This window comes from Metarhizium brunneum, chromosome 1 (assembly GCF_013426205.1).
Source record: "Metarhizium brunneum chromosome 1, complete sequence".
Taxonomy (NCBI): domain Eukaryota; kingdom Fungi; phylum Ascomycota; class Sordariomycetes; order Hypocreales; family Clavicipitaceae; genus Metarhizium; species Metarhizium brunneum.
In genome coordinates this window covers 4,659,301-4,684,504 of record NC_089422.1, presented here as the reverse complement: position 1 = coordinate 4,684,504, position 25,204 = coordinate 4,659,301, and the positions used below count along the sequence as shown (strand labels likewise).

General features: G+C 50.1%; 4 protein-coding genes across 4 annotated transcripts; all 4 read left to right on the top strand.

Annotated features, from left to right (window-relative positions):
- Nucleotides 1–364: 364 nt before the first annotated feature.
- mdr1_0 (ABC multidrug transporter mdr1) lies at nt 365–4,465 on the top strand (the record flags this gene model as incomplete). Its single annotated transcript, XM_014693640.1, has 2 exons — nt 365–2,165; nt 2,232–4,465. The coding sequence occupies 2 exons, from the start codon at nt 365–367 to the stop codon at nt 4,463–4,465; spliced, it is 4,035 nt and encodes a 1,344-aa protein (XP_014549126.1).
- Nucleotides 4,466–8,765: 4,300 nt separating this feature from the next.
- G6M90_00g013950 (uncharacterized protein) lies at nt 8,766–9,967 on the top strand (the record flags this gene model as incomplete). The annotated part of the gene is made up of 2 exons (XM_014693641.2): nt 8,766–9,281; nt 9,371–9,967. The coding sequence occupies 2 exons, from the start codon at nt 8,766–8,768 to the stop codon at nt 9,965–9,967; spliced, it is 1,113 nt and encodes a 370-aa protein (XP_014549127.2).
- A 7,153-nt stretch (nt 9,968–17,120) lies between these two features.
- Nucleotides 17,121–18,320, top strand: vosA (Spore development regulator vosA; the record flags this gene model as incomplete). Its single annotated transcript, XM_014693642.1, has 1 exon — nt 17,121–18,320. The coding sequence occupies one exon, from the start codon at nt 17,121–17,123 to the stop codon at nt 18,318–18,320; it is 1,200 nt and encodes a 399-aa protein (XP_014549128.1).
- A 4,641-nt stretch (nt 18,321–22,961) lies between these two features.
- Nucleotides 22,962–24,948, top strand: oxt (Xylosyltransferase oxt; the record flags this gene model as incomplete). The annotated part of the gene is made up of 2 exons (XM_014693643.1): nt 22,962–23,308; nt 23,373–24,948. 2 exons carry the CDS (start codon nt 22,962–22,964, stop codon nt 24,946–24,948), a joined length of 1,923 nt encoding a protein of 640 aa, XP_014549129.1.
- Between the last annotated feature and the right edge of the window lie 256 nt (nt 24,949–25,204).

Genomic DNA, 25,204 nt, shown 5'->3' with positions numbered 1-25,204 from the left:
TCCTTTTTGCAGAGCTCCTTCCATCGACTCTGGCTCCATAGCATTGGCCTTTCCCAAAGGAGACTTCGAATCTGCTACTCCGTGTTGCGGTCAGGCTACGTGCGAACTACTACTTAGTAGTCAACGCACCTCTTACTGACGTCCATAATCACCATTCGCATCATCAGTTTCAGATCGAGTTCTTTCCAAATAGCCTCGATTCTCATATGCCAGGTTGCAGAACAGCCTATTTCGCGTCAAGGGCGTCTTCCTACCACCCCAAAACCCAGGTGTCGATATCCTGCTGCCGAAACACCAAACCAAACTCTAGATTCGCACTAGGTGGCCGTTTTTTTCTGCGCAACGGCGCGCCAGTGTAGCCATCATGGCTAGCCAACCCGCGGAAAAGGGCACTTTGCCTTCGCAATTCGACTCAGAACGGTCCAGCAGTCGCGCCCGGGATTCCCTTGATGGCAAGGGAACTCCTCAGAATGAAAAGGCAGATCTGAAGCGAGCTCTCACCAAGGCCGACTCCAAAGTGGTTGCTGCTCCTCCCAAGGCCACAGACCCCGATGAGATGTTCCGTCATCTGCCACCAGACGAAGCCGAAGTTCTGAGACGCCAACTCGTTACGCCTGAACTGAAGCAAGGTGTTGCTGTTCTTTACCGCTATGCCTCTCGCAATGATGTCATCATCATAGCCATATCTTCTATTTGCGCCATTGCCTCTGGTGCTGCCTTACCTCTGATGACCGTCATCTTTGGCAACCTTCAGCGCACATTTCAAACCTACTTCTACTCGGCCGGTCAGATGAGCTACAACTCCTTTGTCGACGAATTGAGCAAATACGTCCTTTATTTTGTGTATTTAGCAATCGGTGAATTTGTTGTCACCTACATTTGTACTGTGGGCTTCATATATACCGGTGAGCACATCAGCGCCAAGATTCGCGAGCATTATCTTGAGAGCTGCATGCGCCAGAATATTGGATTCTTTGACAAGCTCGGTGCCGGCGAGGTGACCACTCGCATTACTGCCGACACCAACCTTATTCAGGAGGGTATCTCTGAGAAAGTGTCTTTGACTCTGGCAGCTATAGCGACATTCATCACCGCTTTCGTCATAGGATTCATCAACTATTGGAAGCTGACGCTCATTCTCTCCTCCACCGTCTTCGCTCTTTTGCTGAACATTGGTATTGGTTCGAGTTTCATGCTGAAGCACAACAAAAATTCTCTTGAAGCTTATGCTCAGGGTGGCAGTCTCGCCGACGAAGTTGTCAGCTCTATCCGTAATGCCATTGCCTTTGGTACCCAGGACCGCCTCGCAAAACAATATGACAAGCACCTTGCCAAGGCCGAATATTTTGGATTCCGCGTCAAGAGCTCCATGGCTGTCATGGTTGCTGGAATGATGCTTATTCTTTTCCTGAACTATGGTCTCGCGTTTTGGCAAGGCAGCCAGTTCCTCGTGGATGGTATCATCCCCCTTAATAAGATTTTAATCATCATGATGTCCGTCATGATCGGTGCTTTTAACCTTGGAAACGTTGCCCCCAATATCCAGGCCTTTACAACTGCTGTGGCCGCCGCTGCCAAGATCTTCAACACCATTGACCGGGTCTCCCCTCTGGACCCCAGCGACGACAAGGGTAACAAGATTGAGAACCTACAAGGAAATATTCTCCTTGAGAATGTCAAGCATATTTACCCTTCGCGCCCTGAGGTCGTGGTTATGGATGGTGTGTCTCTTGAGATTCCCGCTGGAAAGACAACAGCTCTTGTTGGTGCTTCTGGTTCTGGTAAGAGTACCATTGTCGGCCTAGTCGAACGATTCTATGATCCAGTTCAAGGTGCTGTCTACCTTGACGGTCAGGATATCAGCAAGCTTAACCTCCGATGGCTCCGTCAGCAAATGGCTCTTGTGAGCCAAGAGCCAACCCTTTTTGGCACTACCATTTTCAAAAACATTAGCCATGGCCTTATTGGAACTCAGTACGAACATGAGGGAGAAGAGAAACAAAGGGAAATGGTTATTCAGGCTGCCATCAAGGCCAATGCTCATGATTTCATCTCTGCTCTCCCTGAAGGTTATGAGACCAATGTGGGTGAGCGCGGCTTTCTCTTGTCGGGGGGACAGAAACAGCGTATTGCTATTGCTCGAGCTGTTGTCTCCGACCCAAAGAGTTAGTAATCTCTAGAGTCATCCCTGCCTTTTCTTCAACATCATAGCCAATGCTAACTTCCTTCAGTTTTGCTTCTTGACGAGGCCACATCTGCTCTCGACACCAAGTCAGAAGGCGTTGTTCAAGCCGCTCTGGAGGTTGCTGCTGCTGGTCGAACAACCATCACTATTGCCCATCGTTTATCGACTATCAAGGATGCTCATAACATTGTCGTCATGACTTCAGGACGCATTATAGAACAGGGCACCCACGACGAACTTCTTGAGAAGAAGGGCGCATACTTCAAGCTCGTATCGGCCCAGAATATTGCCGACGCGGAGGATTTGACTGCCGAGAAAGAGGAGGAGGATATCAATGAGCACCAGGAGGAGCTTATTCGAAAGATGACGACAAACAAGGAAGGCCAGTTTGCTGTGGATCCTGATGATGATATTGCTGCCAAGCTGGGTCGCTCTTCTACCCGGAAATCTGTATCCAGCATTGCCCTCCAGAAGAACAAGCCTGAAGGCGAGAAGAGGTATGGCCTCTGGACCTTGTTGAAGCTCATTACTTCTTTCAATGCTCCAGAATGGCACCTTATGCTCTTCGGCTTGGTATTTGCTGCCATCTGCGGCGGCGGTAACCCTACCTCGGCAGTCTTCTTCGCCAAGCAGATCGTCATCCTTTCGCAACCCGTCACTCCTGCCAACCGCGACCAGATCAAGAAGGACTCGGACTTTTGGAGTGCTATGTACTTGATGCTCGCCTTTGTACAGTTCTTGGCCTTTTCTGCCCAGGGAATTGCTTTCGCTATGTGCTCTGAGCGCCTCGTTCGCCGCGTCCGTGACAAGGCTTTTAGAGCCATGCTCCGACAGGATGTCGCCTTCTTCGACAAGGACGAAAATACAGCCGGCGCCCTCACATCTTTCTTGTCAACGGAGACAACTCACGTCGCAGGTCTTAGTGGCGTTACTCTTGGTACCTTGCTCATGATGTCCACCACTCTGATTGCTGCTTGTGCTGTAGGCCTTGCAATCGGCTGGAAATTATCCCTCGTCTGCATCGCCACCATGCCAATTCTTCTTGGTTGTGGGTTCTTCCGATTCTGGATGCTTGCTCACTTCCAGAGACGATCAAAGGCTGCGTATTCATCGTCAGCCACCTTCGCGTCCGAAGCTATCTCTGCTATCCGTACTGTTGCTGCACTTACCCGTGAGCATGATGTTTTGAAGCAGTATCATGATTCGTTGGCTGAGCAGCAGCGCCGCAGTCTAATGTCCGTTCTAAAGTCCAGCGCACTCTATGCCGCTTCTCAGTCTCTACTTTTCCTTTGCTTTGCCCTTGGTTTCTGGTATGGTGGTACCCTTATCGGCAAAGGTGAATATGACCAGTTTCAGTTCTTCTTATGTTTCATGGCCGTCATCTTTGGAGCCCAGTCCGCTGGTACCATCTTCTCCTTCGCTCCCGATATGGGCAAGGCTCACCATGCTGCTGGCGAACTGAAGACACTTTTTGATCGCAAACCCACTATTGACTCTTGGTCCGAAGAGGGCGAGAGGCTTCCCCAGGTTGATGGAACTCTTGAATTTCGAAATGTACACTTCCGGTATCCAACTCGCCCTGATGTTCCCGTCTTGCGCGGCCTCAACCTTACCGTTCACCCCGGCCAGTACATCGCCTTAGTCGGTGCCTCTGGTTGCGGTAAGAGCACAACCATCGCCCTCCTCGAACGATTCTATGACCCTCTCTTTGGCGGTGTCTTCATCGATGGCAAGGAGGTTAGCTCCCTAAACATTAATGACTACCGTTCTCACATTGCCCTCGTCAGCCAAGAACCAACTCTGTACCAGGGTACTATCAAGGAGAATATTCTCCTCGGTAGCGCAAAGGAAGTTGTCCCGGACGAGGCGATCGAGTTTGCTTGCCGCGAAGCAAACATCTACGATTTCATAATTTCACTGCCCGAAGGTTTCAATACCGTCGTCGGCAGCAAAGGCACTCTTCTTTCTGGCGGTCAGAAGCAACGTATTGCTATTGCTCGTGCTCTCATTCGTGATCCAAAGATTCTTCTCCTTGACGAGGCTACGTCCGCTCTTGATTCCGAGTCAGAGCACGTTGTCCAGGCCGCTCTTGACAAGGCTGCCAAGGGTCGCACCACAATCGCCGTCGCCCATCGACTCAGCACCATTCAGAAGGCCGACATTATCTACGTCTTTGATCAAGGCCGAATTGTCGAGGAAGGCACTCACTCTGAATTGATGAAGAAGAATGGACGGTACGCCGAGCTGGTTAACCTTCAAAGTCTGGCGAAGCATGGATAAGAGTTTTTTGGTCTTTTTTTGGTGGGGGAATGTTTCATTATTGTGCATCGCATTTCCATCATGTCGTTGTAATATGGCACAATTATTTCCACTTTCTCACATTCTAACGAACGAGATATCCCGGGCTAGACTTAAAAGGGCCGGCTAGGCTTGCTTTGCATACATGGCGTTTTTATTTTGGTGGAGGTTTTCATAGACAAGAAGAGTCGCATAGCGTTGCTAAAGGGAACGGCGTTCAACACTGGGCAGGAATTTTGACTGTTGTGTTATAAACCATCACATTCATCAGATAATAGTGTAATCAAAAAGTTTCCCACTCTGCCGAGAGAAAGTTGGAGTTCTGTTTGTGCTCAAAGGTTAACGGCAGAAGTAAAAATAAAATGAAACAATTTTTTGTCGTCTAAAGCGACCGGTGCGGAGATGTGACCCATGTCTGGATGGATAGCCTGGAATAATCCCAAGCGACTGTCGATTTTTATCCGTACTCATTTCCGAGGCATGGTTTATCGTGTGATGCTTCCGGCTATTCATTATTCAGGGGTTGGGCGTGCGCGCTCTGACCCAACTAAGTCTCGTCTAAGATCGGGCCGTTCGTGCGTTCGTCACAGCACGCCTGGTTTGCCCGCCGCCACGTTGTTCGACGTAAGCGCCACGTACGAGGCTGTCGACGAGAGGAGCAGGCTTTGTATTTCTTTCCGAGAGCGTGGCTATTGTACGGAGGATCGAGAGGTACAGTTGTAATAAAAGACATAAAGGGGCAGGTTCTAGAGAGTTTAAAAAAAAAAAAGGGGGGGCTAGTTTACATGTGTAACCATTCGTTTTCGAAGGCACTGGAAAGTTTTGCTGTCCTCAGACATGATCAATTGAATCCGAGGGGAAAACGAAACAATATACTAACATGAACTTGATAGATGGGTCCTGTTGTGTCACCCTTAATATCGCACAGGTTTCTGGAAACGTGTCGTGATGGAGCAGTAGACATTGACAAGGATGAGCAAGAGACCCGGGAACGCATGTGAATATTGTGCCAATAAACAACGACGGACGAATTGACGCGAGAACAATCCTGGAATTGGCCAGTGGCAGCGGGAGATGCACAGATACAAGATGCGGGGATGTACGATGGGCCGGGGCATGGTGAAACATTGTGGTTGCGAGCTTCACTTTGCCTAGGCTGCCGAGAGGGTCGAAGCACTTGACTACTGAGTAGTAGTAATGCCAGGAATGAGTGAGACATTGCCGAGCAAAAACTGGCTCAAAACACTCTCCATTTAAAACGCAGTTCGGCTCTGGCAGCGGCGTGCTGGAGAGTAATGGTCGATGAGACAGAGGATACGTCGTGCGAGCGAACCGCCTTGACCTGGAACAATGACAGCAGGATAATCAGGTACGTAGTCCGTCAAGCTTGTGCCATCTTGCGTCATGGCCTTGATTCAGCAAGGTCCGCCTGCAAGCCAGTCTTTTTCTTGGTTCAAATCATGACAGCTGAACGACGTGTTTGTCCAAATTATGAGTTTGCTTTGCCCTCAAGCCCTGATGGTGTCTTTCTTTGGGAGGTCCTCTGCATCGGCAGCCGACTCCGTTTCTGGCGCAAGGTGCGTGAATGCTAGCGTCGCTAATCTAGTCCATTGCTTGGCTGCTCGTTTGCGTGCGCCCAAATATGCATGCATGGGTGTTGACCAGCACGACCAAGATACATATGTACTGCGGCTTGAGAAGCAGAATGGCAAAATTGACCATTATCATCGCCATGTGGCCAGAGACAGCAACGACCAGACCCGGAGACTGACTCGGCTCGGAAACAGAGAGCGAACGCAAAGTGACATTTCCTTTCTGGTCCGGCAGAGCAGCCACCGAGTCTTGGCAGGGAACGGGAAGCAACAATTGGGTGCCATGCGGGAGACCAGGTCGAGGCCCAGGGACCGTACCCAGGGTATCAAAGAAGCCGACCGGACGCATAGATTGTACATCATAAACCGGGCTGCAAGGAGACATGTCATATTGGCCCCGGGATGGAGTCGGCGGCAGGGACTCAACTGGGAAACCGGCATGACACCGGATGACGCGAGACGATGCCATACTAGCTGTTGGATGTGCCGTTGGATGAGCGGTGGATAAAGCGCGGCCAGGCAAAATGGCCAATGTCAAAGGTTCCAAAACAAGGGATACCACTTGGCGACGGTAGGCGTGGCGTGCGGCGTCTGGAATATTAGATGGGCGCTGTGTGGATGCAACTTGACAGTTGTGAATTATGGAGCACGCCGTTCACACAACTAGTAAACGCGTCGTACACCAAGGTACGGAGTAGTTAGTTGGGTGGCTTCAGAATCCAATAATCGTGAGCAAGGGTCGCTTGGTGAATTTGACGGATTTGATGAAAGAAAACGAATGCGAGCCGCGTGTCGATCGAGGAGGCCGCGGTCCATTTTGCATTGGGCATCGGGCATTGGGCAGTTTTATGGAAAGAGCAATCGTGTTGGCCAGAAGCTAAAAAGAAGGCAAGTACGGAGTGAGTACAATCGAGTTGAATGAAACCAGACGTTCCTCAGGTGGTCGGTCTCGATCCCGTTCCAAAACGCTGCCCAAACTCCAGCACAAAGACACTCCATCCTGTCCACGGGGTTCCAAATCATCGCTAGTGATTTGAGATGTCCCTGCCATCAATTCAATCCAATACGAACCATTACATACATACAGATTATGTTGGCCGGATATGGCTACTGCCCATGCCACCGTCCTGAATAGGCGACTCTGCCAAGACCCTGTGTGGCTTCTATGTAGCGACAAGTACCAGGAAGGACACCTTCTCACCTCTCACCCGCCCCAGAAGATCAATTAAACGCCCGAAAACAATCGTCACGCTTTTGCAATGCAAAGATGACAGTGCCGGATGGCCGCAAACCGTTGACTGTCCAACGCTTGCAAGCGGCAGCGCAGATAAGTTATCCCAACCGACGCCATCAGTTGTGAGACTGACAGAAGGCCGATACAGTCACCCTCACCTTTGTCGTCTCCAAAGCAGGCACTCAGTGTACATGCATTGTACGTGCGTCTAAGTAGCTCCATTCGCAGCTACTTTACGGAGTAAAAATCAATAATTGCCCAGGCACCCGGCTGCCGCATTCATGTACTTATGTACCCCCATGTCGCCGCCCTCAGGTACAATCCACAGCACCAAGCCCGCCCGGCAACAATGTATGTACTTAGTACTACTCAAGTATCCACGCTAACGGGGAGCAGCATTATCCCCCCCTGCAAGGCGCCATCCACTTTTTTACCTTTGCCCACCAGGCACAGCCTACTAAGTAATATATGTATTATCGCGAAATAACGCCCGTACCTGAGTCCGCAAGTCCCAGGTCCCTGTGCCTGTGCCTGTGCCTGTGCTGTCCAAGGTCCAACGCGCTCGCTATCCGAGGACCCGCTCGACAGCTCGCCTGTTTAGGCCTGCATTACGGAGTGCGCTGTATCCACGCGCTGGATGTCTCCAATCTTGCCCGGTGCTGCTCATCTTTGCTCCTTTCATCCAGCTTCGACTCTCTCCCGAAGGTCGCCTGCCCTACAGACACCGTCTTGACGATCACTGGCCTTGTAAAGAACCCCCAGGAAGTCTGGAAGATAAACGCATATTGGCGGAAGCCGTCCATTTCTGGTCATCCTTATACTCGCGAGCTGTGTACAACACGGCCGGCATTGGACCTTTGGACCTGCAGCGCAACCCTCTATCTAGTTCTCTCGTCGTACGGGCGACGGAGGGCGCGACCACGACACAAATCATCCAAACAATCGTTGCACTCTCTCGCCATTCGCGTCGAATCTTGTTGCTTTTCGCCAAGTCTCGGTGCTTACCACTCTTTGTCAAGCGATTGAGCACTCCCTTTGCGCCGACCGCCTTGAACTGTCGCTCGTTTTCCCCAAGTTGTTTCAGCTGGTAGATTGTTGGAAGCCTTCCCAGTGTCTTGGAATACTCGAAGCCACTGACAACGCAAACCTGTCCAAGTCAACCCGGCTCTTTGTTTCCAAGATATCGCCTCCATGGTTTCCTAAACGGCCGCATTTCTTGAAGTACCCCGGCTAGAACGCCAAGGTCGAGAGCTACGGAAACACGGATGCATTTTCGACTGCAGGAAGCCGGCTGGTCTTTATTCTTCTGGGCACGTCATTAATATCGTGTCTGGCTGTTTGTTGATACGCAACTCCGCGAAGCCTGGGGCGTATCACGCTTGAGCGTCTGCGGCGCTTCCGACCTCTGTAGCGCTACTGGAACAACATGTCGAATGTCTCGAAAAAATCATCGAAAATGGATTCAACCATATTCCACATGGAGCAAAAGTCTAGGCGAAACTATCGGTTAATACCGCCTCGAATAATATTTCCTACCGTCATACTTGCCTTGGCTGCCGCATTTGCCTCACCTGCAGCCGCAGACAAGGATTTATCTACATCAAAGACATGGGCGCCGGCGTCGTTGCTGCCGACTCTAGATCATCCAGAGCCGTCATTGGCAATCCCACCGCCAGCTGCAGTGTCTTCTACTGAAAGAATATCGAGAAGGCTTGGGAAGAGGGCCAGTAACGGCGAATACTCGTCGATACAAACGGCTCAGTCCGACAAGCGCTCAGCCGCTACCACAACGAGATCGAACCAGACATCAACTGCCGACACTGCCGCGTCTCCCTTACCATCGCCCTTCGATAACCCTGTCCCTAACGCCTTCCAAGTTCCTGGTAGCGACGATTCGTGCCCAAAGTTCATCGCTGCATTACTCTCGGATCCTACCTTCAAGAGTTGCTATCCTATTTCCATGCTTATTCAGGTATATTCTTCTCGGTTCACGGACTTTAAATGCAGAGTTGCGTGTCTTGGTCTTGCAAGCTTCAAATCTAATTACTTCTCGTGCAACAGACTTCTACTTCATTCTTCAACGCTCAGAAGGAGCTTGTGAGCATCGTCAAGGTTCTCGACGCAACGTGTGACGTTGATGTCGCAAAGTGTACCGCCTATATGACAACTGCTGCCCAAAATCTCACCGCAAGTACAAACTGCAAAAGAGAGCTTGACCAGAATCAGACTCAAGTTGTACAAGCCTGGCAGGGCCTACGAGCCTACAACGTTCTCTACTCGGCGACCTGTCTCCAAAACCCTACATCAAGCTCATATTGCTTTGCCAGCGCCGTGACGAATATTTCGAACCCGTCAGATGCATTTCTTTACTTTATGCCCTATGCGACTCCATTACCCGGTACCTCAGTGCCATCCTGCGGTTGGTGCGTACAGAATACCATGTTCATCTATCATACAGCTTCCGCGAACCGAAGGCAGCTGGTCGCTTCAGTATACCAAGATGCAGCCATCCAAGTCAACACTATTTGTGGGCCAAATTTTGTCAACTCATCTCTACCCGCTGCTGAGAATGGAGCGTTTGGGGCCCTAGTGCCATCTCATATCGTCATAGCAGCTACTACTCTTTTCACGCTTTCCCTCCTCGTATGGTTCTTGTAATCGCCGATTTGTTGAACATATCGAACAACTGGCTCATCAACTTTTACTTTCGAAAGCGACAGTTTCTCGACAACTTAATATACATACATATATATACATCCAGTAATGCGTATCCTCCGGCGAAGATTTGAACGACTTACGCTCGATAATTTTTTACACAACCCTAGAATTACCCTCAATCATTTCTCCGCATGTAAAGATACATGTATGAACATTTAATCACCTATATATGCCACCACTATTACTCAATGTCTTGAATTTCTCCCATTTGGGTTGGATACTACCAAAAGCACAGCATGACTTGCGAGGGCGTTTCTTTCTTTTATTTTTATTTTTATTTTTATATTTATTTTTATTCTTATATCTATATTTGGCGTATCGACTTGCGATTTCTATACAATGACTATCCGATGCAGTACGTAATCGTATCGCACATTGATGGGTGTACAATGGGGCGTACAATTCCACGACATAATTATTCTGGGCTACAAGGAGCGGGATTTTGGAAGAAGCGTTCCTAATACGTATCTGTCTACTGCACGTATATATACATACAAAGACACGGGTTTACTAGGAGCGAGACAGGAGTTGGCACCCTTAATTTTCTACGAGCTAGTAAATTCCTGAATAGAAGCACAAATTTATCGTTGCTGTTAGCTCGTCATCGCCTTGGCATTATGAGTGGAATATTTGTGCTAGTCCTGTATTGGTGCTACAGTAAATTTATACAGCCACCAGAAGTGAAGGGAGTAGTACATAGAGCCGGCGAATTTTACAGAAAACGACATCTCATTTTGTCTATCATGTTTACGATTCATTGGCGATATTTGTCAGGGAACAGTTGTATACCACTTCAATGAAAAATCGACATAGGAACCGGCCGAAAGTCGTTGGAGTGAAACTCGTATGATCTGCGTGAGAGAAGACGGTATCGCAACATGTGACATATCCCCGGCATCTCGACCGATACTGTTGTGAGACGATGGCGGCACACATCGCATCTACCCCGCAGACGGCGCTATGAGCATTCGAGGTGTTACTGTCCAGGGAAGTGATACTAGGCACACCATACGCAAGGGAAAAAGGAAATGGTTAGGTAGAGCTTGTTTTTGATTAGGGAGTAATAGTGCCGAAATGGGAACGGCAAATCGAAAAAGAAGAGATTCTGTATCAATTAGGGGCGGTAGAGAGCTGTGTGGCAGAACGTGGCTGATGTGATATTGAGGCACAGCAATGATATGTCGCGTATCTTCGGAGTAGAGTTGTGTAACATGCCACAGGTCGAAGTCAACTCAATTCTTTTGTGGTGTGGCAAGGTGCAATGCGCAACTCAGCCCCAAACAACTCACAGCTCTCCGATTGCCAGCTATCAAGCGCCTCGCGAGTTGGTCGCTCCCTCCTCGTGGTACTAGTCAGCGTGTGGTCGATAGTTTTGGACCGCGAGCCAAGATGACCCAAAGATCCAAGGGCGGAACAGAAGAATAGCCATGTGCCTATGTCATGCTTGCTTTGCAACAGTTCGGGTGGGCGGGCAGCTAAATCTCCAGTCATCCATGCCGGACGTCGCGAAATGCCACCGGCCTAACCCACCACGGTGTGTAGATGGTTTGTATGCCAGCCATAAAAAGGGCACCAAAGACACAATCAACGACATTTCGTGTAACATGTTTGGTAGCTCAGAACGCACTGTGTCAGACAGATACGGCGTAGTATTCCGAGGCAGTAACTACGCACTACGTAACACCGAAACCTTGCCCAAAATGGTGGCAGGCTTTTTTTAGTGAGACCTGTCTGCCTCGGAGATTGCCAATGGACCCGGAGCCTGAAGTCATCTTGAACGGAATGCGGACATGCCTGGCGGAGGTCAGTACGACGAGAGGTAATGACAGGAGGGAGTCATGCATTGTCAGATTGTCTCGGGCATAGCATCAGCAGCCTCCCTATGTAGCTAATACGCTTAGCCCACCTCAGTTTAGTGAAGTACTTGTTGACATGATATTCGCTCAAAGCCGCTTCACCCAAGCTTCATTCTGCTTGGTAGCATGCAACATTGCTTTGGGACACTGGCGTCTCCGGATGAAGCGATAACCTGTAGGCCGTGACCACTTTGTCCGGGCTTCCTCACCTGCACGTGCAGCCCTACCGACCAACTGCCTGTAGTCATTGCAGTGTCTAGGAGACACGAGATGAAGGTTACACGACATCCTAACACCGCCTGGAGATGATACTGTTAGTGCAAGTGTCAGTCTGTGTTTGGTAATGCGTACGGGTAAACTGAGACACACCCACGGCCGAGCTGTCGAGCAACTCATGATTAACAAGAACTCTCATGCTCGGCGTCTATTTTTTTGACTTTTCTGACTTTTTTGACTTGTTGTCCTGCCTAAATCTGACGTCTTCACGTCGACGTATGAAGATGTTGAAGTATAGAAGTTGTTCGTAGGACAGAAGTATGTGTAAGAGGTTAATGTGTAGATGACTTCCTCATCAACTCATAGGAGTCAAATCCATGTTGATTCATAATTAACATTCGGTACAGCGTCCTCAAGATATGAGTAGTAAACAAAAGATTCTGTGTTCGATGACAATGGAGGGAGTGCTCGAACTAGTAGTAACAAATCCAAGGTCGGTCTCAGACCCCCAGTGCTTCAGATTCGCAGAGTGTCACAATCACACACGGAGAGGCGGAGTGGGATCACAAACCAGAACACAAGGGCAGAAGCTCGTCAATATGTCGAAGCGACGCCCAGAGGATGACGACGATGTACTCTGTACGCTGTACTCTGTACCCTGCATGTACGACGACAAGAAAATTTCCACTGGCCCGGTTCTTGGAAACCAGATACATATATACATACATCCACGCTGAAGTCCGGTGGCGCACGACCATCTAGCGGACTATGCAAACGCCTTCAAAAGGAAGCTGATCGTCAAGCCACATGCTAGGCTGACCAGGACACCGAGCTCTCCGCACTTGTGGCAAAAAGGGACGATCCGCCCGCCATCAAGTCGCTAAACTAGCTTCATTTGTACCACGCACAAGAGAAAAGAAAAACCCAGACAATGTTGCTAGCCGGGCACTCGTAGTAATGGGTTCTCGGAGGCAAGGCAGTGTTTGAATCTTCCCGCGGCCAGTGCTCTATTCCTTTACACAAACCGTGGGCATTAGAGACTTGTGGGTTTGCCAGCATCGTTCCGGGACACTAAGAGGCCATTGAACAGCGCAACTTGCAGGACAGAACTATGCTGACTGGGATGGGAGATGTTTCGTACCGAGACCGACTGTTGGCCCAAGCATGGTGGGCACTGAACTGAACGAGCGGTGTGTCTGAAGTCTGGAAAGCTCCAAGCATGTAGCAACTTCGTACTTGGTAAGGCTAGTTACTGATCTCTATGGTGAATTGCTCATGGGTTTGGTAGCCAGTTCCATATTCTTACAGCCACCATAGTTCAAAGTAGCTAGACCTTATGCGAGTTTCTTGACGGGGACCAACCAGACGACGACAGACTGCTACCTCGACATCCACACCGGAAAGAGGAGGCATTTGGTTGAGGGAGATGGCTCGCATGAAGTTATTCAGCTGGTACTATTGTGAAGATTAGTGACCATGCCTATTACCTCTCAAGCAGAGGACGCATAACAAGACTTGCAGAAGCTAATTTTATGACAAGACTCATTCGACAGATGCTCCCCAGGTAAGGGAAGGCTAAGGCTCCAAGACGGAGAAGATGGATGTCGTCTATCATAGGTGCGTGAGAAGAGCGCTGCCCTTGATGTTACCCGATGCCTCTTCCTACCCAAGCACCTAATAGGTAGGTGGGGAATTGCAAGACAAACAGGTTAACCTTGGAAGTTGACAAACAGCCGACGATCCAGAAACCTGGGACTGATGGTAGTCAATATCTGACGACTCAAAACTTGACAAGGCAAAGTTTCAGGGTAGGTACATGTACCCGGGCACTTCAGACTTGGGCACATAAAAGGCCTGCCACGGAGTGTCCGGACCCAGGGCAGTCGTGCTCAAACTGCTCACATGCGGAAGGAGCACCTCGCAATTCGGGGAAATTGCATGCAACTTGACGTCTGGAGGCATTAGTACCGATGTATTCCTACCAGCAGAGCTGACTGCCGGGAGCTATGATCAAAAGATGGCATGCTGGCATGGCACCTTGCAAGCTGACCGAGCATGGAGCAACAAGAGCAACATTTGAGCTTCAATCTTGAACAGGCGGATACCAATCCCGTTGGCATCTGCAGGGGTCAACAATACAGGCGGCAACGGACTACTAGTGCTACTACTGGCACGTAACCGACGATCGACACGGAGCACAAGCCTTGGACAGGGTTGTGTCTGGTGCTACATAAGCACAGATCAACCCTAAGTCAAGTGCCTAACTACCTAGTACGTGAGCTCTTCCAGCCGTTCTAATTACTTTTTTTCAAGGTAGCTCTGAAGCTTTTGCCAGGCAGCTCACCAGACGACTATGGAGTGAGCACCAGGAGAGTCTCGCCTGAGACACGCTTCTCCGCCGACACGTTTGCAACGGTGAAATGGAGACATGAAGCTTCTTCTGGCGCGAACTCATGAATGGCAGTATTCTTTACAGCTGAGAGCGCCCTCGACGGTCGACTCAGTGAGCTGGTGGCAAGTGACCCAGGATATTATTTTTGTCTGATGACTACGCCGTGCTTCCCCCAGCCCATCCCATTCAACAGGGCCAGGGCAAGGGGTCTTCCTGTGGTTGACCCTGGCTTCGGGTGCATAATGCATTATTATTATGAGGTCCGCTGTGGATGAAAAACGACCTGGACAGTTGGCCCCAAGCAAGCACTCGGTCCAGTTCCTTCAGCTTGCTGCGGGATACACATGCAGAGTCCAAGGCAATGGGTGCATCGAGTACTCCGTACGGACTACGAAGTACTACTCTCTATGGGCGACTCCATCCCAGCACAAAAACAAAAGGATAGGTGGAAAGAGGGGGGGAGCAAACGCAGATTGCCCTGTCATCAAGCATGGCTTTCGACGATGGCAAATGGGCATGCAGACTTCTGGCAACCACTACACCAAGTTGCTCAACACTGCCTCAACAATGCCATTCATCGCTCTACTCCCCCCTCCCTTGGCCTGTTCTCCGCATGGAGACGCAGGTCTGGTCAACTTGACAATCCATCAAGACACAAAGGATTTCCAGGGTAACACTATCCTTATCGCATCGGTGATGGATACTGACGATCGTGAGCTGGGGGATTGACTTGTACTAGACATGGCACTGTTCGCCTTAACCGAACATTGAACGTTTGTATCCAGAAGGACCCGACTCGATATTCGTACAAGTCTGCTGGAAGACAGGCCTGGCCTTGCCACCCGCCGTATCTGGCAGCAATACTCAAGGAGCTCTAAAATCTCCGCCAGCCCGGCTGGTTGCGTGCGATTAACGCCCGTCACCTGCCAATATGCCCAGCCTACGTTGGCTTTTTCCGGACCCCGTGTGGCATCGGCGACGTGGAGAAGGGGAGGGGGCCCTTTGGCCAATATGCACACAATTCCAATTGGTGTCTCAAAACGCTTGTTTACCGTCGACGACACAGGTTTCATAAACTGGATTCATGTTCAGTACAGTCACGAATATTCCAGGACAGAGCAGAAACGCATCGATAGCAGGCCACGTATGCGAATCCCCATGCCTACTGCAACTGGGTGCGACGTGCAGTTCTTCCTCCGGCTGCGGCGCACTGGGAAACTCTTTGCTTCAGCAGCCAAATTACGACGCTTTTCTGGCTGCATAGAACGGCTCCAACGCATCGGGATTGTCCACCCCCACGATGAGTGACTGGGCCGGGGTACGCTGCCTAAATTGGACGCAAATGAGATCTGTCATATCTAACCTGTCTAGCTCTTCGCCTTGCGGCCATTAAGACTCATGGCTCGACCATTCAGCATGGTGGTGTTTCTTCAAGGTACAACGGGACACTGGACTATCTGGGCCGTGTGGCCGGTCGAACCAGTGACTGGTCTGCCCAGCCAGAATGAACAAGGGTGTCATTTCGTTCCGACGACCACGTACATACGATTGATTGTCTCTGGTTGAGATATGTATGAGAGCAAGTCTCTAACCGCTCGACATGAAGCAGGCCCGAACAGCAGTGCACCCCCCGATTCAGGCTTATTTATGCCTTGGTCGAGGACTCTGCCGTCGTTGCTTTTTCGCTCATCTTCCGTCTCTCAGGTCGTATTTTGAAAAAAAAATAAATAAAAAAAACCGGTATAAATGAAATAAAAAGCCAAGTCATCAGGACATCCGACCGGTGTGAGTTCTGCGGGCCGGTTTCGTCTTGTGTGGTTCTGCCCGAGAAAGGTGGCGGCAATGAGAGTGTTGCGACTCCCCGTTGCCGTGTAAGTCGGCCTCCAGTTTCTGAATATGAGGGAGTGATCGCCCAAATTCCTGGCGCTTGGCGCGATCCTCGATCAGGCCCGAACAGGGGAGTGTCAGTGCATTTACCAGGGTGTGTGCCGGCAACCTTTGGAAGCAACAGTCACCGTGTCTGACCGTTAGTTGTGAGTACTTCCAGCCCTCGTGCAAGGGTATCTCCATCGGCGTCTTTGGTTTCTATCCTGTATCAATTCAATCATCTACCTCTGCCGGAGTTCTGCCTCATCCATTTACACAGCCTGGAACATCCCAGACATCAAGGTATGTGTTAACTGCGCTTTCCCTTTGTCAGATCTTCATCCCCCGGAGGCCTACCTATCACCTTTGATGCTCAATTATTTCTACTTCTACTGAGGGAGAATCATGGCCAACCGGGACTAAGAAAAGTAGTCATCAGCCCTCCGCACCCCCCCCAAGAATACGGGGCAGGCTGGCTTTGGTTAGATCTCCCGAATCACGCACGGAGAGTAGTTACCAAAGTGCCGCATCGACTAGTTCAGATGAGTCCCTCGGCGCTAAGGTACGCGTGGTTGCAATGTTCCCTGTGTGTTTTGTAACCTGTGCTAACTCGGTACTGACACGCTCTCTTGCTCCAGGGCCCATATCCACGCTTGTCGGATGCCCGTGGTGTAGCTAGTTGCGGACACCCAGTCTATTCGGTGCCTCTTCCACGGCACACAACTTTCCATTATCAATCCTCGGGTATGGAGGCTTCGGAGACATGTCTTTTCCATATAATGACTGGACCTCCGTGGCCGAAAGCCAACGCGGCTTCCCCAACCATGCCCATAGCGCCACTAACCGACAACCTCAGCAGTCTCCTGGACTACAAAGTGCGAAGACGGGTTCAAATAGCCATCCTTTTTCACAGCCTTATGGGCCACCTCCGACAGCCTCAAGGAGCATAGGTGGTGATGTCGAATTTATGTCCTTGCAAAGCTCTGCAGCACCATTCCTCTCTGGTCATCCGTCCTCAGTAAACATAGACAGTCGGCTACACACTACAAGCGCACTCACAACAACAGATTTATTTCCGCCGCCATATCACAAAAATCTCCACCGATCAGTTCACTCGTCTGAACTACCTTTTGATACAAACAAACCGCAGCACCCAGTCGTGATCCCCACGAAGGAACCACCAAGCTGTCAGAAGAAAACTCAGGCGCAGTCGCAGTTGTCGGGCCAGTCGCTTAGGGGTCTTGGGGGCAGTGGCACATCCAACATTCCCAATCTTCTAGGCCCGGACAGGGTAGACGTCGTCAACGGCATCATGTTCAGGCTTAGCATGCGACAACAACCACAAGCCGCAAGGGCTTGTGGATTCGGCGACAGGGACCGGCGAGTCATTGATCCGCCACCTATTGTCCAGCTATATGTCGACGGCCCTTCACTGTCTAAAGATGAAGCAAAATCGTATCTACGATATGAGAGCTACGTTATGAATTGCTCGATATGTGATGAGTCGGGAACACAGGACGCATCCTTCATGCCTGAGGAATATCAGCATCAAAGACGACTGATGGGATCACTTGTCGGAACCCCTTTTGTAGGAATGGACGATCATGGTGAGGAGGGCTGCTTCTTCTGTTTTTCAGATCTATCATGTCGAACTCCCGGGGCATTCCGTCTAAAATTTACGCTTATTATGATAGACCCGGCCCGCGCCGGAGTGATTCGACACTTCCCCATACTCACCGAAATCGTGAGTGATGTGTTCCATGTATACAGTGCCAAGGAGTTTCCAGGCATGTTACCGAGTAGCGGCTTAGCCAAACGGCTGAAAGAGCAAGGTTGCATCATTTCCATCAAGAAGGGCAACGATCGAACCAAGAACGCTAGAGGACAAGATGAATTATCTGATGAAGACGGAGCAGGAGAAGGTTCTCAGGGACAACGGAAGCGGCGTACTGTTCGGGATTAGATGAAGACGGGGCTTGGAAAGCTATCAGGGGCATAGTAAGAAATGCTCCGTTCCTTTTTTCTTTTTTGGTTTTGCCACAGTCGAATTCGTCATCCCTTACCAATGGGGACAAGGTGGTAGAGCGTATGAAAGCTCCTTTGTACAGGAATTACGATGCCAACTGGATTTACGGGGAGGAAGACTTGGGGTGGCGTGAATTGCAATTTGTTTGGATTTGAGGAACATCAGCCTGCGGCTATGGTGTGTCATACTCTATTCCACGATTTTCGTGGCGGCCATTACTCCTTAGCGAAGCATCATTATACCCAATTAATTAACGCATATGGCTTGCTTGAGACTCTTTCCTCCAATATTTGTCATAGCTTTCTTTCTTCTCCATTTGCTCGGGAACTAGTCGATCCGAATCACAAGTACTACGTGTCCACATCACTTTAACATCCATGAAGCTATGCTGGAAACGAAATCTTCATACTGATCTCGGGTCATCAATAAGAAGCAAGCTGCGTTTATACAATTTTTTTCATGCGGATATTATTGGCTTGAAAGGCGCAGCTATCAGGTAGTGAAAAGTAGCGCCTCGCCACAGAAGGTAGGCAGCAGTTAGGCCAGTACTCGTAATGGGAGTAGTCAGTAGAGACGCCATGTGTATTTTGCAAGAAACCACTCAATGGCGGCTTCGTGCCGAGGCGGGACCGGCGCTGTGATTACTTCCTCAGACTTGTACTGTGCTCTCGTTTGCGTCCAGATTACGTTTAGTGTCAGCATTCATTACTGCATGACAGCCGCATCAGTTGCTCATAATATCAACAGAGTCGAAGCTGAAAATACCTGAGCAGCGAACCTTGATTTTTGCCCAAGGTTTCATTCCCTCTGTCAAGAAATATGTCGCAAATGCCGACATGCGAGGAGAGTTGGTAGGTTTGAATCGAGAGCTCCCCGAGATGCTGGGATATGGCGCGAAACCAAGGGGAATCATTGTCCTCAGCTAGATACATCTTGGCCGGAATTCTACCGAATTTTAAGTAGATTGTTTTTTGGACGCTTCAGACGACTCGTCTTTGTGTAATCACTAGAGGAGGAAGGGTTTGTCACCTCGGACTCTTCAACCAGCGGCTACACGTTGTAGGAATGAGCCGAGCGATATTTGGGATAAGAGTGTGAATGGGCCAGGAAAATGTATATGTCGTTCAAATTGGGCCTGTTTTAGCGGAGGAGATTGAATGGCTGTTGTTTAGTTTATGTTGCTCAATGTTTTCCGCAGGCACCCTGCCTGGCTCATGCTTTATGGATGAACTCAACTGTATTGTACGCCTTGTTTCTTAGTATTCTCAGCAGCCACATCGAGGCTTCAGCTTTGATTGTGAGCATGACATTAGCCATCTTCGGGCCGAAACTTATTGGGTTGATGCCCTCCGTCCAAAGACGGAAAGGCTGATGATGCGCATGAGAGCTATGCCTGGTGTTCCACTCTATATCGTACCACTATGGGACCAAGTTTACCACGCGAGAAGTAGCTGATGTCAGCTCATAAGACACTTACTCTTGTTTTTTCCTTCTTCTCTTGGCCAAACGCACTTCTGCGACAACTGGTGTCCGGGTCGAAAGGGGGGCTCGTCGGGACACGATGAAGGCGGCATGCCTTGAACTTCAGTCATGAGGTGATACAGAACCACATGATTTCTCTGTCTTTTCCTTGACCAATCAGGCATCCCGTAGTTTGTCAAGACCTATCATTATTCCGCAAGATTCGCGCTTATTTCAAATATCGATTCCGTGGGCAGCCATGCCGAGGGCAAACGTCTTATTACGGCAACGACTGTCCTACCCTGGAGAGGTGAGATGTGAAATGTGAAGACAATAGCTCATTGTTCCGCAAATAGCACCTTGTCAGGGTCATTTGATTGACGGGATTTTCTTTGACCCAACCACAAACATGAATTATTATTGCCTGTAGATCAAGGAGCAATGGGAACATGGTGCTGAAACGAGCACAGTCCGATTCGATTCTTTGTAGTGAAGACGGTTGGGAGATCAACATCGAGGATGCAACATTACATACGTACTTAAGTACCATGCATTACTCCGTACCGCCTTCTAAAATAAACCTATTGTACACGCATACACAAAAATAAAATTATGTAGAGGGGAGCGACAATGCTCCACGGCCTCCTTTCATGGGGAAGGAGGGAAGGATGATTACAATCTTTCACGACACACTCATCCAGAGTCTGGTGTTTGTTGGAGCGCCCGACAGGAAAAATCAGCAGGAGCAGCGTCACAAACATGGAACATGATGCGGGATTATTGTATGTCTGCTGGTTGACCCATGCTGTGCAGTTACAACCCAGGGCAGCCATGATTAATTAGTAGTCGACACTCGAGCCGCCCGAACTGCTCGCATGGTTGGTTGAGAGTCAGACGGCCGCTGGAGGCGCTGAGGCGCAACAAGAAACGCGATCCCATGCGAAACAATACTGCAGCTGTCCTTTGCCGATGACCGAGTGTAAGATGGGTGAGACGCGAAGTAGGACACCCAGTATGGTTGCTTCCTTGATGCAAGTCATCTTATCCATGGGCATATTTCTGTTTCCCCTGACGTTGGGTCGGCATCGAGCCCAAGGGTGAGGGCATCGTGCAACCAGCATGCCGCATCCCAGTTGAGTATACGGAGTACACAACCGCGGCACCGAAACCCGAGATTGAAGTCCCGTGCTCAGGTCGTGTGACATGTAGCATAAAACCAACAGGTAGTTATTAGAAGAAAAACAAAGTCGAGCTGTCCGAATCTTCGAGACCAGCGCAACACTCACCAAGGGCGACGTTCAAGTCCATCGACACCGTGAACGCCGCTGCCGTTGTGGCGCTTGGCTCAGCTCCCACGTTGGCTGGCTGTCGAATCTCATGTCCCCATCAAGACGGCCAATCGGGTGGCGTTGACCCTCTCCTGCGCTAGCGTGTTTCAGCATGCTTAGGCGGCGGACCTAATCTTGGCAGGAGCCAATATCGTGGTCAGCGGTTACCCAAACTCTGCTTGGATGAATCTGCCAGGCAAGGAGAGAGAGGGGCTGAGGGATCTTTCGCCACCTCCTGGGAGCCCCGGCGAGAACAGTTTGGTTCTTGAATGTTTGCCTGACGATTTCCACATGGATTCGGCGTTCGTCTCATTTCGGACGTTTTTTTTTCGGGCGTTTATCTCGCGGCATACGGAATACGGAGTACATAATCATTGAAATAAAAAACGCCACCTGCATCCCCGTCAAATTCGGCGTACCGACTACTGTACCGACCACGCGCGTACGGAGTATCCCACCTACCTAATACATACTCGGTTGAGTGGATAATAACTCGTACCGTTGACGTGTACGTAACCAGTCCTTTGGGCGCCTCTATCATCGGATGTTTAAAAAAAGCTAAACTGACCTTGAAAAGTTAACCAGGGCTCCGTTCAGAGTCCAGGCCGGTCACAAGTTACAACGGCCCCCCCACTGCATTGTTTGTTTGCTCTGCTGGCAGCCTCCCTGGGCAAATCCGTTCGCTACCTACTGTTCATCGCACCGTCTCTGTGCGGGGTTAATTAAATCACTTATGCTTTGTTTATCATGCGTGGGTGGGCGAATCTGCGATTTGACTCGACCTGCGTCCAGCAGGCTGTTGACATGGGAATCACTACCAAGGCATGGGATGGCACAGTGATGATATCCATGCTACAGAGTACGGAGTAGTATTCCGTAATATGGAGAAGCGCATTGCCTGCTTGACGCATCTTCATCGTCAACACTCACGTTATCATTGCACAACGTCACCAAACCTGGCCCCGGCGCCAGGTGGCCAAGTCGGATGGTCACAGCCAGCCCCTCAGTTATCCAATCGTTGGCGGTCACGGTTCTGTACGGAGTACGGCTTGTCCCAAGCGCATGCAGGTACGGACATGGTCATGCAGACTAAGAGCACCCTGTCGACGCAGGTGTTGGCGTCAAAAAAAACGAGAACGAAGACTGCTTGGCCCTTGAAGGTCGAGGGTCTTGACGAGAAACCCTGGATCCAAAAGAGGCGCGGTCCTGACCAAGATGATCAGTTTATTGGCAGCACCGAAACTCCACCCACACGGGGCAGACAATGGACGCCCAGGGTTCATTCCATTGTGTTCACCGCCGACGCCTTGCAGATGGACGCTTTTCTGGTGTTGGCTGTGAGAGTTGTTGGCATAAAGTCCTTCTTTCCAGGGGCATCCACTGCCGTTCTACCTGCCATTTCTCACTTGACACCGAAACTTGGTGGACTCTGCCACATCTCGATTCAGCCCTCTTTCTCTTTATCTATACATAGATTACCCTCCTGGTTTTTGCTCTCTCTTCATCGTTTGCTTCAGTCTTTGTACGAGCTGCCGAGCACGTCCTCTCCTTATTCACAGCCCAAACAGCTTAGTTCTGTTTGTTTCATTCCTTTCTACGCTGCGAGTTCAGGTCACTCGCGCACTTGATATCTCAGTTCACGCTCTTTCTGGTGCTCTGGCAACACCGTAAAGCAAACAACGCTCGCACACATCCCTTGACGCTGCAATCCCAGACAACTAGACTTGCCTTTTTGAATTTGTGTCCCTTTCAATATATTATCTGTCACGACTACACCGACAACATCATCATGAAGCTTTACGCAATAGCCGCAGTAGCGGCTCTTGTCGGTACCGGGTTTTCGGCCAAGAACGAACGAACCTTCGCTGTTCTTCGCTTTACGAACAAGCAGCTCACCAAAGGTCGAATGGACCCTATTGTCAGCCCAGGGCAAGTCTCTACTCATGTCCACTCCATTTTCGGTGGCAGCAACTTCGGCCTCGGTTCGACCGGCAAAGATCTTATGGACTCCAAATGCACTACTGCCATGATCAAGGGTGACAACAGTAACTACTGGGTCCCGTCTCTTTATTTCAAAGATCCAAAGACTGGCAAGCTTGAAGATGTCGAACTGTTTTACGCCAACGCTTATTACTTGTATGCATTTGTGCTTCCTCCATCCCACCGTAGGCGACACCAATTAACTGTCTACTGATTCTAGCTTCGAGCCGACCAATGATGATATAAAGGCGTTCCCAGTTGGACTGTCGATTATGAGCGGAGATCAGACGATTCGAACACCGCCCAAAGACGGAGCAACTTCTAACCTCGATCCATCCAAAGGCACCGTTAACCCCATCAAATGGACCTGTCCTCGTTCCAACTTTGACTCTCCTTCATGGCCTGCGGGCTCCAACGGTCTCGCGGCGGGTATCCAGGACCCCAACAATAAGGGAGAGGGTGTTGGTTTTCCTGACGTGAACTGTGATGGGTATGCGTCACCTTTGAGAGCAGATGTTCACTTCCCCTCTTGCTACAACCCTGCTGCGGGCTTGACCAATTACAAAGAAAACATGGCCTTCCCCACTGATGATGGAAAGGGGAAACAAGACTGCCCCAAGGGATGGATTCACGTTCCTCACCTCTTCTTAGAAGTTTACTGGAACACTCCGCTTTTCAAAGACCGCTGGGAACAAGGAAAGGGTCAGCAGCCTTTTGTTCTTTCTAACGGAGATGCTACGGGCTACAGCAACCATGCAGACTTCATGGCTGCCTGGGATGAAAAGCTCCTTCAACACATTATTGACACTTGTAATGCGGGCAGCCAGGGCATGGACAAGTGCCCCGGTCTCAATGGCCTGAACAAGGATGACTGCACTATCAAATCGCAAGTTGATGAAACCGTTGACGGTGTTCTGGATGCTCTCCCCGGAGATAATCCCATTACTGGTTGGTCCTATGGTGGAAATGGAACCGAAGGAGGTGGTAATGAGCCCAAACCCTCGCAGTCTCAGTCTACTGGAGGAGATAACACTGCTAAGCCATCGAGCACTAACAAAGCTGGAGGCGACAATACCAGCACTGCCAAGCCAACCAACTCCCAGCCTGCTCAGCCAACCAACTCTCAGCCTGCTCAGCCAACCAACTCTCAACCTACTCAGCCAACCAACTCTAAGCCTACTGGAGGAGACAATACCAGCAAGGTCTCCAGCGCCGCGCCCACATCAGACAACAAGCCAACCTCGACCAAGAATCCTGATAACGCAACCACCAAGACGCAGCCTACCTCAGAGGCGGGCAGTTCTAAGCCTACGCTGCCGTCTCAACCATCTGCGTGCACCCCAAAGATTCATACTGTCTACGAGACGATTACTGTAACGGCACAATTGCCAGGAGCCACCGATCGCCCCGTTTCAAATTCAACTCGCACTGCCGGAGATTTCAAATATGCCGGTTGCTTCAAGGACTCTAGAGATCGTGTTCTCAAAGACGATGTCCGTCCCAACTTGGGCGCCATTAGCAACGCCAAGTGTGTGGCTCACTGCAAGGCCAAGGGCTATAATCTTGCTGGTACTGAATACGGGGGCCAGTGCTATTGTGGCAATGAACTTGTTAGATCTGAGAAGCTTGATGATTCAGCGTGCAATATCGCTTGTGAAGACGATAAATCAGATACATGTGGAGGAGGTTGGGCACTCACCGTCTTCAGCAAGGATGGCGAGGCCAGCTTGAAGGATGTCAAAAGCCGGAGGCATGCTCACGAGCACCTTCAACGACACCGAAGCCCGCACTATTAGGTCTTCTCTTTTGAGTGTGTGATTGCCAGCTACTTTGATTCTGGCCACTGCCTCGGGCGTTTGCAGGATCAGTGGTGGTGGTACTTGTGGGGATATTTCATGGACATATTGTTTTGGAACTTTGGACAGTTGCCCGGACTTTGTTATTTTTTTTGGATGCTTCGATTCCCGTCACTGTATTTTGGGAACTTGTTTGGATTCTATTCTTCTTTCAATAAGCCTGCGTCGGCCTTTTTCTTGGCTGACGGCAGAGTTG